At 40.4% G+C, this 12,336-nt stretch overlaps 1 protein-coding gene across 1 annotated transcript in view; it reads left to right on the plus strand.

Annotated features, from left to right (window-relative positions):
- The window catches only part of Agmo (alkylglycerol monooxygenase), a 165,869-nt gene that overhangs the window by 129,790 nt on the left and 23,743 nt on the right, over positions 1-12,336 (plus strand). Inside the window, exons 6-7 of the mRNA XM_036206357.1 lie at positions 8,637-8,703; positions 12,244-12,309. Coding sequence (XP_036062250.1) covers positions 8,637-8,703; positions 12,244-12,309 — 133 coding nt within the window. The remainder of the gene's footprint in view (positions 1-8,636; positions 8,704-12,243; positions 12,310-12,336) is intronic.

Below are 12,336 nucleotides of genomic sequence, written 5' to 3' on the forward strand. Positions count from 1 at the left end.
AAAAGTCATTACAGTATAATTTAATTTTGGTCGGAGCTCCATGGAGTCTTGCCACTGCTTTACCTGAGAAATTTTCCCATTGACAGTGGCACTTAGGGTGTATATTTCTTTGTGAAATAAAGCACAACAATGATGATAAATGACAGATGATAAATGAATGAGGGACTGACATAGTATTTATTCCTCTTGTACTGTATGCATTGGAATGAGGAGACCCACAGTGATCTGGGCCTCTGGCCCATCAATCATGCATGATGCCCTAAGTCTTGAGGAGTTACAGCCCATGTCACCACTCTAAGCCATACTCATCTGAGAGCCACCACTGCTGCTGTGATGGAGATGTCTGTACACTCAAGCCCGTCTCTCCTCAAGATCTATCAAATTGCTGCATAGTCAGTTTTATATGGAGACTTCTCAAAACAAAACAAAACAAAACAAACAAATAAAATGAACAACAACAACAAAACACCACAAGCTTCTCAGAACAGATTTTCCCCATTAGATGTTTTTGTTCTCACACAGGAAGGCAGATTATTTGTAACCATCTCTTATTTGGAAGTAACTTTAAAATGAGTCATTGCCTCAGGAATTCTTCCTAAAAAGTGGTTATAAATATCGCTATGGATTTTCAAGTCAATATTTTATTATTTTAACAGCCATTTGCAGATATAAAACCTGAAATATAGAAATATCATGTGATATTCTTAATATTCTTCTAAAATTTGATAACAAAGGAGAAATATGCATTTTGCTTTAAGATTTATAACGTATTAGAAAGTATTATTATTATTTTCTAACTTCTCATTGGGCTGAAGCAAGACAAAGCAATTTTCTGAGCAATGTTAGTGCATTAATTTGTAATAAATTAACTGAATATTTTTGCTGAAAGTGATGGTTTTCAATTTCAACGTATTAGAAACTTTTTTGTTGTTGTTGTTGTTTTGTTTTTGTTTTTTGTTTTTTGGTTTTTTTTTTTTTTTTGGTTTTTCAAGACCGGGTTCTCTCTGTGTAGCTCTAGCTGTTCTGGAACTTACTCTGTAGATCAGACCGGCCTTGAACTCACAGAGTTCCACCTACTTCTGCCTCTGGTGTGCTGGGATTAAAGGCATGTGCCACCATCGCCCATGTTAACAGCTTTTTTTTTTTACCTCTTACTTACTGAACAATGAATATAGACACTAGTCATTATTTGTAAAGAATATTTTAAAATAATTAATAATTACATAAAACAGAATAAGTTAGCTCCCTATGAAATAATTTAAAATAGGACAATTACTGAGAATAATTTTTTTTTTTAAAGATAGTTCGTACTCCAAGTGACTTTTCAGTTTGAATTGAAAAAGGCAATGTTTTTCAGTTATGGATGGCAGTCAGAAAATGGGAAACATATGATTAGCTAGTGATAGGCATTTAATTAGTGGATTTCCTAGGCATTTTATTTCACCACATTAAAATCAATCCAGACTGTTCACTTAGACAAAACAGTAGGCTCGTCAATCTTTCATCTGTCTAAGACATTGATTGTGAATAGTAGGATGTAAGGATTTTCAAGAAATTACTTACAAATTGCCAGGTGACACAAGGAATGCACTTGTCTGTGTTGGTCTCAAACATCTATTCTAAGAATCCAAGCATTATTAAAAGGCTCCACCTGCCCATGACCATCAGTCCATTAGCCCATTAACCACTTAGCCCTTCTCTGTCCTGTATTGCTCTGAAATTGGTCTTTATCTCCACTTCACCTTCATTTTGACTGAAATTTTAGTTGCTAAAATATATGATCAATTGTTATGCTTGCTCTTACTTTTCTGATTTTCAATCCCATTATCCTGGATCTATTTATTACCTCTGGACTATTAGAGGAAGGAAGGAGTCTGTGACTGTTAGAGGAAGAAGGAAGGAGTCTGTGACTGTTAGAGGAAGGAAGAAGGAGTCTGTGACTGTTAGAGGAAGGAAGGAAGGAGTCTGTGACTGTTAGAGGAAGAAGGAGTCTGTGACTGTTAGAGGAAGGAAGGAGTCTGTGACTGTTAGAGGAAGAAGGAGTCTGTGACTGTTAGAGGAAGAAGGAGTCTGTGACTGTTAGAGGAAGGAAGGAGTCTGTGACTGTTAGAGGAAGAAGGAAGGAGTCTGTGACTGTTAGAGGAAGAAGGAGTCTGTGACTGTTAGAGGAAGGAAGGAAGGAGTCTGTGACTGTTAGAGGAAGAAGGAGTCTGTGACTGTTAGAGGAAGAAGGAGTCTGTGACTGTTAGAGGAAGAAGGAGTCTGTGACTGTTAGAGGAAGAAGGAAGGAGTCTGTGACTGTTAGAGGAAGAAGGAGTCTGTGACTGTTAAGAGGAAGAAGGAGTCTGTGACTGTTAGAGGAAGAAGGAGTCTGTGACTGTTAGAGGAAGGAAGGAGGAGTCTGTGACTGTTAGAGGAAGAAGGAGTCTGGTGACTGTTAGAGGAGGAAGGAAGGAGTCTGTGACTGTTAGAGGAAGGAAGGAGTCTGTGACTGTTAGAGGAAGAAGGAGTCTGTGACTGTTAGAGGAAGAAGGAGTCTGTGACTGTTAGAGGAAGGAAGGAAGGAGTCTGTGACTGTTAGAGGAAGAAGGAGTCTGTGACTGTTAGAGGAAGAAGGAGTCTGTGACTGTTAGAGGAAGAAGGAGTCTGTGACTGTTAGAGGAGGAAGGAAGGAGTCTGTGACTGTTAGAGGAAGAAGGAGTCTGTGACTGTTAGAGGAAGAAGGAAGGAGTCTGTGACTGTTAGAGGAAGAAGGAAGGAGTCTGTGACTGTTAGAGGAAGAAGGAGTCTGTGACTGTTAGAGGAAGAAGGAGTCTGTGACTGTTAGAGGAAGAAGGAAGGAGTCTGTGACTGTTAGAGGAAGAAGGAGTCTGTGACTGTTAGAGGAAGAAGGAGTCTGTGACTGTTAGAGGAAGGAAGAAGGAGTCTGTGACTGTTAGAGGAAGAAGGAGTCTGTGACTGTTAGAGGAAGGAAGAAGGAGTCTGTGACTGTTAGAGGAAGGAAGGAGTCTGTGACTGTTAGAGGAAGAAGGAGTCTGTGACTGTTAGAGGAAGAAGGAAGGAGTCTGTGACTGTTAGAGGAAGGAAGAAGGAGTCTGTGACTGTTAGAGGAAGAAGGAAGGAGTCTGTGACTGTTAGAGGAAGGAAGAAGGAGTCTGTGACTGTTAGAGGAAGAAGGAAGGAGTCTGTGACTGTTAGAGGAAGGAAGGAGTCTGTGACTGTTAGAGGAAGGAAGGAGTCTGTGACTGTTAGAGGAAGAAGGAGTCTGTGACTGTTAGAGGAAGGAAGAAGGAGTCTGTGACTGTTAGAGGAAGAAGGAGTCTGTGACTGTTAGAGGAAGAAGGAAGGAGTCTGTGACTGTTAGAGGAAGAAGGAGTCTGTGACTGTTAGAGGAAGGAAGGAAGGGGCCTGTGACTGTTAGAGGAAGAAGGAGTCTGTGACTGTTAGAGGAAGAAGGAGTCTGTGACTGTTAGAGGAAGAAGGAGTCTGTGACTGTTAGAGGAAGGAAGGAAGGAGTCTGTGACTGTTAGAGGAAGAAGGAGTCTGTGACTGTTAGAGGAAGAAGGAGTCTGTGACTGTTTAGAGGAAGAAGGAGTCTGTGACTGTTAGAGGAGGAAGGAAGGAGTCTGTGACTGTTAGAGGAAGAAGGAGTCTGTGACTGTAGAGGAAGAAGGAAGGAGTCTGTGACTGTAGAGGAAGAAGGAAGGAGTCTGTGACTGTTAGAGGAAGAAGGAGTCTGTGACTGTTAGAGGAAGAAGGAGTCTGTGACTGTTAGAGGAAGAAGGAAGGAGTCTGTGACTGTTAGAGGAAGAAGGAGTCTGTGACTGTTAGAGGAAGAAGGAGTCTGTGACTGTTAGAGGAAGAAGAAGGAGTCTGTGACTGTTAGAGGAAGAAGGAGTCTGTGACTGTTAGAGGAAGGAAGAAGGAGTCTGTGACTGTTAGAGGAAGAAGGAAGTCTGTGACTGTTAGAGGGAAGAAGGAGTCTGTGACTGTTAGAGGAAGAAGGAAAGTCTGGACTGTAGAGGAGAAGGAGTCTGTGACTGTTAGAGGAAGAGGAAGGATCTGTGACTGTTAGAGAAGAAGGGGTCTGTGACTGTTAAGGAAGAAGGAGGAACTGTTAGAGAAGAAGGAGTCTGTGACTGTTAGAGGAAGGAAGGAGTCTGTGACTGTTAGAGGAAGATGGAAGGAGTCTTGACTGTTAGAGGAAGAAGGAAGGAGTCTGTGACTGTTAGAGGAAGAAGGAAGGAGTCTGTGACTGTTAGAGGAAGGAAGGAAGGGGCCTGTGACTAGTCTAACAAATGAGTCAAAGCACTTCTGACAGACAAAGTCTGATCCCTAATTTATTATGGAATTCACTATCACAAAAATCTTAGTTTTTACTAACCACACACTTTTATTTTCTTATTCTGCAAATTAAATGCCCTATATAATTGTCTCATTAGAAGAGTTATGATTTCAAGAATAAGCAAAGATGGTTAATTTTTTTCTTTTCTTTTCTTTTCTTTCTTTCTTTTTTTTTTTTTTTTTTTGAAGTCTTGGAAAGAAATTCCCACCCAAGTTTTGATGATGTGGAAACTAACAACATAAAACAAATAGGAAGGGCATAGGAAATAAACAACAGTCATCTCTGCTTAGGTGTGGGATTAGTATTTGAAAATTTATATTCCTCTTTCAAGCCTATGATAAAAGCAATATTTCCTCCCCAGAAAAATAATCATGAAATTTGATACAAAACTTCAAAGTATTTTTGACCTTCTGAGGCTTTTCCGAGGCTTTCCTGGGCATCCATGTTGCTCATCATAAAACTCAAAGCAAACTATTACAAGACCAAGTGTATCTCTTTAACAATCTAAGAATCACAAGTGGTGGGACAAGCCTTTGTAAAAGTAGAAACCTTTCAAAATAGTTCAGTTATTTTCACTCCAATGTAGTCAAGAAATTAGCTGTCCCTTCCTATTAGAGTGACACAGGTTAAAATTCATTTTACTTGATGGAAAATCATTTTATATGTGATTCAAAGAGATAAGAGAGAAAATAGAAACTTTCTTTATGTGAAATTAGAAAGACTTCAAGGTTTATCATAACCTTCTAGAAGTAAGAGTAGTGATTTAGCCCCCCAGAATTTCACATTCTAATGCTTTTTGTTCATGATAGAATATTGACCTGCACTATATTTAAGCCCTATAATTATAAAATTATGTATTTTCAGATAACTCATTTATATCTAATAAGTTAAGACAACATCTTCTAAAATTTAGAATAGGTGGAATTTTCCCAGAGTAACTAACATGTTTTCAGGAAGTGAATCCCAGCTAGATGTGGTAGCATTGCCAAATGGCTGAATTTGCAAAAGTGGGTGATAATTAAATCGTTACGCTCAGCTCTTATTAAATATTAATGAATTCTCTATGACTTTGAATCAGAGAGTTTGTTACATGGGAGCTTCTGACCGGGTTGTCTGAATGATGAATCATCAGCCCTGTGGTGGTCTCCCTCAGCTCCATGGTACTCATAGACACAGTAGCAGAGAATTTAACTGTGGTGGACTGTGTTGTACTTGGCTTTTACCTAAAAAAAAAACTTGAAAAGGAGCTTTCAATAGTGATATCACTATGTTTTAGCCTAAAGGAGCAAAAGGTTTTTTTAAGGAAAAGAACTTGACATTAAAAAAAAAAAAAAAAAAGCCCGCCGTATAGCTCAGACTCCAGTCATCTGAAGGCACTCATTCGTGTGGCTTTGGATCCGGTTGCACACATGCCAGGACTCAAGCTCAGAAAAGCATCTGGTCAGCAGAAGCTGCTTAGTGTAGGCCCCTCCACCCCTCTTCTTGTTTGTTTTTGTAGCAAATGTTGGGCACCAGAGAGACAAACAGGGGTGAAATGGCTTTCTCCATTCCCATCTGGTTCTCTGCAGAGACCAAAGCTTCAGTTTGTAATGTTCTGAATGCTGAGGAGCCCACTCTCCCATCCTCCGACCATCACTACCCTCCTTACACACAGTTTTCCACCAGTAGACCAGGCTGTAGTGATAGCCTTTAAGTAATATAACACACTGCTCCTTCTCAATCCCCAGTGAGTAACAATATATTTGTGAGACAATAGTCTTATGCTTTATTTCACAGAACTATATTTTAACAAATACAAGACACAGAGTCCAAGTATATGAAAATGCAGAAATTATTTAAAGAAGAAATACAGCCCTTAATGTAGAAATGGATTCTTCTGTTCTGATGAGGAAAAGGAGTTGGGTTTAGAGATTAAAATGCAATTCTTCTAGAAATAACCAGAAAATAGGTGGGTAGGACAATACCCCCCACCCTAGGCTGGATATTTTTAAAAAAGACAGAAAGACAGATGGACAAGAAGGACAGATTGAAGAAAGAAAATAGAAAGGAAACACAAAAATGAGGGAAGGAGGAAAGGAGATAAGAAAAGAGGAAGAGGAGGGGCCTGACTCTGGTGTTTGTGTCACACAGTTCTCAGTACCATACCTGTAACAATCAAAGGGGTTTTCACACCCAGGGGTAGAGCACTGTACCTCCATTCACACCCAAGGACAGCACCACTGTACCTCCATTCACACCCAAGGACAGCACCACTGTACCTCCATTCACACCCAAGGACAGCACCACTGTACCTCCATTCACACCCAAGGACAGCACCACTGTACCTCCATTCACACCCAAGGACAGCACCACTGTACCTCCATTCATACCCAGTAACAGCACTGTATAATTCCAAACATTTTTGTCACTAATAGCCTTATGGAGAGGAGAGCAGGGCTCAAGGGAGGAAAGAAGGAAGAAACAAGGGGAGGAATGGAGGGACCTAGGAAATCTAAATTAGCACATGGCATGTAATAATTTACATTCTTTTGCATGCAGACATCTGTCCATTTCAGACAGAAACTGAGAAACCCTAGGAAAACAGCAGCAATGATGGAGGCAAGGACTTCCTGTCAGGCCTGTAAATAGTGAACAGCATGGAGAGCATGTGGGTGCCTGTGCTGTGGAGGGTACAGGTGGCCATTTGCCAATGAGCTTCCAGCTTCAACGTCAGGAGGCTCTGTGAAACCACAAGTTCAGAACAGTGTGGGCCAGCCCAGCTTCTTTTATCTACAGAACAACTGCAAACCTGTACTTTTAACATTAAAGACTAATAAAATAAAGCAAAACACATCCTTGTAGAAGAAGAATTTCCACTAAGAAGTACGTTTCTGGGTCTGGGAAGATGACTCAGTGGTTAGGAACATGCACTCTATTGCAGAGACCTGAATTTGGTGCTCATCACCAGGTCTGGTGGCTGAAAACTGTCTGGCACTACAGCTTTAGGGGATTCAACATCCTCTCCTGACCTACTTGGGTGTGGCACTTTGATGCACAAATCACACTAAGACACATACAAATATGCATAATTCAAAATAAATAAATGAATAAATAGTGTTGGTTAAGCAGCAGCACCTACGGCAACCATGACAACAGAGGTGAGTGCAGGTTATTGGAAGAATCACTAGTCATGGTAACCTTTCCAGAGCTTTATTGAGAGAGAGAGAGAGGGAGAGAGAGAGAGAGAGAGAGAGAGAGAGAGAGAGAGAGAGAGAGAGACCACGTGGAGGGGGTGAAATACGGATGGAGAGAGTGCAGAAAGAGAGAACACAGAGAGAGCACGCCTGCGTTTTAGGCTCGGATGCCGTCATAGGCTGGTGACATAATTAAGAACATAATCCTTACAAATAGAAGTATATTTCTGAGTTTGGACATCTGTTAAATCTTTCAACTGACTTAATAAACATTGTCATATATTGATATATTATAAATTCTTTTCTGTAAATGTTTACCTTCATTTTCGTCAAGAATTCAGAAAGGCAGGAAGAGCCATGTATTTGTGCTTGTTGCTTCTATTAAATGTAGAGATTTTTATTAGTTTCTGTCAATCATTCTGCTTTTCTCACTATTTTCACTGCCAAAATATTTTCAAGCAAAGTCCTGGTCTCATCAGTTAAGCTATTGGAAAATTGCATTTTCATACCCAATGCCAATACTATTATCACTCTAAGTAAAATGGTTTTATCTTCTAATCCTCTCATTACCTACAAGATAATGTTTATGGTTGTTTGTCTCAGGTAAATATCCAAATAATATGCCCATGGTGAGTTTTGTTGCTGTGTTATAGGCAGTACAGGCTCTTAAGTCCATCATCCTGCTCTTTCTCTGTACCACTGACATGCCAGTTTGCATCAATATCATGATTGATAGTGGCTGTTTTTCCCATTAGCCATAGTGAATGCAAGATACAGTCACATTTAGAAGTCTGGAATTATATTGTTTTATAGCACTGTTACTATTTTTATTTTAGAGATGCTGGCACTGAATTACAAAGAGCATAACTGGTTTTCCTGGGATGACACAGTAAAGCATGAGAATCTAGCCAGTGAATTGAGTCAGGCGAGCCTGTTACTGCCACACCACACATCAGAACAGTTTGATGGTCACCGCCGCCTTCCTGTGATACCCCAGGGGTAGAATGAGTTTGAAGCCTTCTGTACCACATCTCCCGTGTGAATGTCATGTGATTGTGCAGTACATAGACACATTCAGGGATAACTATGTGTGTGGCTCTCTCTTTTGCTATGAACAGGTCATCGGAAGCCTTGGCCCCTTGGAACTGGTTCTTAACACTCCTAGCCACCACCGGGTTCACCACGGTAAGGCAGTTCTGCTGCTTTTCCTTTCGTCATTTCTTTAAAACTGGCAGTTTCATTTTGGGGCTACTTTAGTAAAAACATACCTTGCACTTGTAGTAGGAATCTTAAAGAGTCTTATTAATAAAATCAAACCTGAGGCCAGTTATTGGGGTGAATGCTGGAAGATCAGAGACACAGAACAAGCCACGGCTACCTCACCTTGCTAGTTCCTCAGGTGATCCTGTTTCCTCAGACTGGAAGCTTCTGAGTCCTCATCCCAATGGCTCTCAGCTGGACTGTGTTGCTCCAAAGCCTGAATGCTTAACCAACCAGATGCTTAACTAACTACATGCTTTTTCCTCTTTAGTTCCTGGTCCTCATGCCTTATATACCTTTTTCTTTCTGCCCCCACTCCCTGGGATTAAAGGCGTGGGTCACCAAGCTTAGCTGTTTCTAAAGTGGCCTTGAACTCAGAGATCTGGCTAGCTCTGTCTCCCAAGTGCTGGGATTAAAGGTGTGTACCACCACCGCCCAACTTCTGTTATGGCTTACTCTTCCCATTTTCTAGCCACCATTTCTGGCTCTGTTCTAGTGGCTGTCTGTTCTCTGACCCCAGATATGTTTATTTCGGGGAACACACAATATTTCAGGAACACAATACCCACCACATGCACTATTAGCAGACATTGTATAAATAAGTAGTTTCCCTCTTCTATGGAAGGAAGCCTCATCTTCAGAGCACAGCCCAGTGGAAATGACCTTTCTCAACTGCTTCCCATCTTACCTAGTTGCAGCCAGGAAGCGAGGCCAAACAGCTAGATAGGAACGTTCACATCTTGAAGAGGCCTCTGTAGCTTACTCTAACTCAGTGCTGCAGATCTGCCCTGTCTACACTGAAATTGTTAGTCTTGAAAAATAGTAGGATTTGAAAGCTTTTATTTTTTAAAGCATGTGTACTCCAGGAAATAAAACAGGAGAAACTAATCACAAAATCAACTCAAAACAAAACAAACAAGTTCCTTTTATAAACTTAAAAGAATACATACTGGGACTTGGAAAAAAACATAATAAGCAACACTTTCCTCTGCCTAAGCTCATTGTCTAACTCAGCACACGCGCAGTGGCCAGATGAGAGGACTCCACGTGGCTAGTGCCTAAGGCATAGAGACACCAGGTTCAGTGAAAATCAGAATGTGTTTTATTTGGGCTGCACAGGAACCACTAAGAACGTGTATTATTTGTGACCGGAAAATAAAAGTAAACTTGGAATGTGTATGACCTGCGCGTGGATGAATACATAATAGACTCTTCAGGTAGCAGTGAGATTGTCCAAGGAACTATATACACTGGCATGAATAAATCTGAGGGACGAAATGCTGAGGGCACTGGACGAAGGAAGGAAAGCTGTCTCCTGCTGTCCTAGTCTCTGCCCCCTCAGGCAGTTTTAGAACACTATGGCCCTCTCAAGGGGAACTTCCCCCTTTCTCAGGCAGGGGCCACAACAGCATAGGAGAGGGATCAAGCTCTTCCAAACTCGGCACTCTCCTCCCCTGGGAACAGTTAGCAAAGGAGTGTAGGATTCTTGTGGATTCTTCCGCATAAACAGAAAAATCTGGAAAGAGAAGAACACACTGAAAAACAAACAGCTGGTCATTTCTTCTTTACCTCATCTTCCAATTCCCCAGCCTTCAATCAGACCTAGTCAGCATCAGTAGTGTCCTGTACCTGGGGACCAAAACTTTGTGTTGAAAGCTGTCCCGGGCACTGCAGGATGCTTAGCAGGGTTCCTGATTGATGCCTGCTTTGTCTGTGCCCTCCTCTGACATGATGGCCTGTCGAGTTTTCAGACATTGCCAACACTCCCTTTAGTGGAGAACCATGTTTAGATTATGGGTGAATTTATGTTCCCATGCTGGCCTGCACAGAAAGTGGGTACACAAATACAGATACATAGTTTAGTAGATTAAAACTCCTTTCTTTCAGATTTAGTAACATTTACATTTTGTACCTATTTAAGTTTTAAAACACATAAAATAAAAACAGTTGCCAGTTACTTACATTAAGTTTAAATTGTAATTTGGATGTTTGGGAGCTGGAAAATTAACATATTACTAAGAGTTGTAATTCCAAGACTAATTTAATTTTTAATTATATCTTTTATTATTAAAATAGTGAAATAGTGTACTAATTTTCTTTCTGAAACATCAGGAGAGCACAAGACTAAAAATAACACTAAAAAATAAAGGTAAATCCATTTCCTTTCTAAAAATTTATTTTTGTTATTATAGTTTTGTGTGGGGGTATTTTGCCTGCATCTCTAACTGTATAGCACATGCATACAGTCCCCTAGGGGACAGAAGAGGGTGTCAGATGCCATGGAACTGCACTTGCTGACAGCTGTGAGCCACCATGGGTGCTGGGGACTGAACATCAGTCCTCTGTGAGAACAGTCAGTGTCCCCCAACCCCCCAATACATATATTTCCATCTCATCCCCTTGTTTCTTTCCTCTAAACAATGTGATCTTCAATTATTTGTTAGTTTTATAAAATAATGCAACTATATCTAGACATTTAACTAAAACATTGGGAAAATGTGCATAAATTAATAAAACCTTTATTGCTTTTATAAAATTAGCTAGAAAATAACTAAAATGAGACTACAAATAAAATCTAAGATTTTTTAATTTTTGAGATTATATTTCACTCTTCCCTTTCCTCCCTCCAAACCCTGCCATATACTCCTCCCTGTTCCCCTTCAGATTCATGATCTCTTTTTTCACTAATTATTACAGTTTCATATATGTTTGATATATGATATATTTATAAGTGCCTGTGCATACTTACTGGGCTAAGGTCACCTGATATGGTCTTGAGGAATTAAATCAGGCCAGTTGGAGGGGCCACAACAACTGAGGCTTTGTGACTATTTCATTGAGAGTAGTCAGACTTTTTAATACCTTTATCAGAAACAGAATACAATGGTAATTGCTAGGATCAATACAGTTGTAGTTGCCAGGATACAGTGAAGTTTGTGAGCCATACAGGGTAGACAAGATCAGTGTCTAAGACCCATTGTCCTGTCAAGCTTCCTTGACTCCTGAGGGAACAGACAGATGCTTCACTGCCTGAGGGAGTGCATCAGTCTCTCAGGAACTGAAAGATATTGTGCCCCAGACTGTGCATCTGAAAACCTCTGACATGTGTCTCAAGGCAGCTAGGTCAGGCCAACTCCATGGTTCTTTGCAATATAAGATGTATGTATATGCATATTCTTAAATATGGCTGCTCAGTCTGTTTAATGTTACTTGTCTGTATGTTGTCAAGGCTGACTGTTCAGCACTGAACAATCAATTGTGGTCTTCGCTGGGCAAGACCACCTCCATCACTCCCAACTTTCCTCACTTGCTTCTGGTTATTTGTGTAGCACTGGGGAGAAGACACCTTAAGAGCTACTTTACTGCTTAACTTTTTCTTGTATGTTTTTAAAACAAGAGAAATAAATGTTTCAGAAGCTCAACTTCATATGCTTGAAAAATTACTTTTAATCTTTTGTCTCACAGGCAGAAATCGTTACTGTATTGACAAGAACTATGCCGGCACTCTTATTATTTGGGATAGAATGTTTGGTAAGTAAAATAAATGTACAACTACCA

Source organism: Onychomys torridus, chromosome 14 (assembly GCF_903995425.1).
Source record: "Onychomys torridus chromosome 14, mOncTor1.1, whole genome shotgun sequence".
Taxonomy (NCBI): Eukaryota; Metazoa; Chordata; class Mammalia; order Rodentia; family Cricetidae; genus Onychomys; species Onychomys torridus.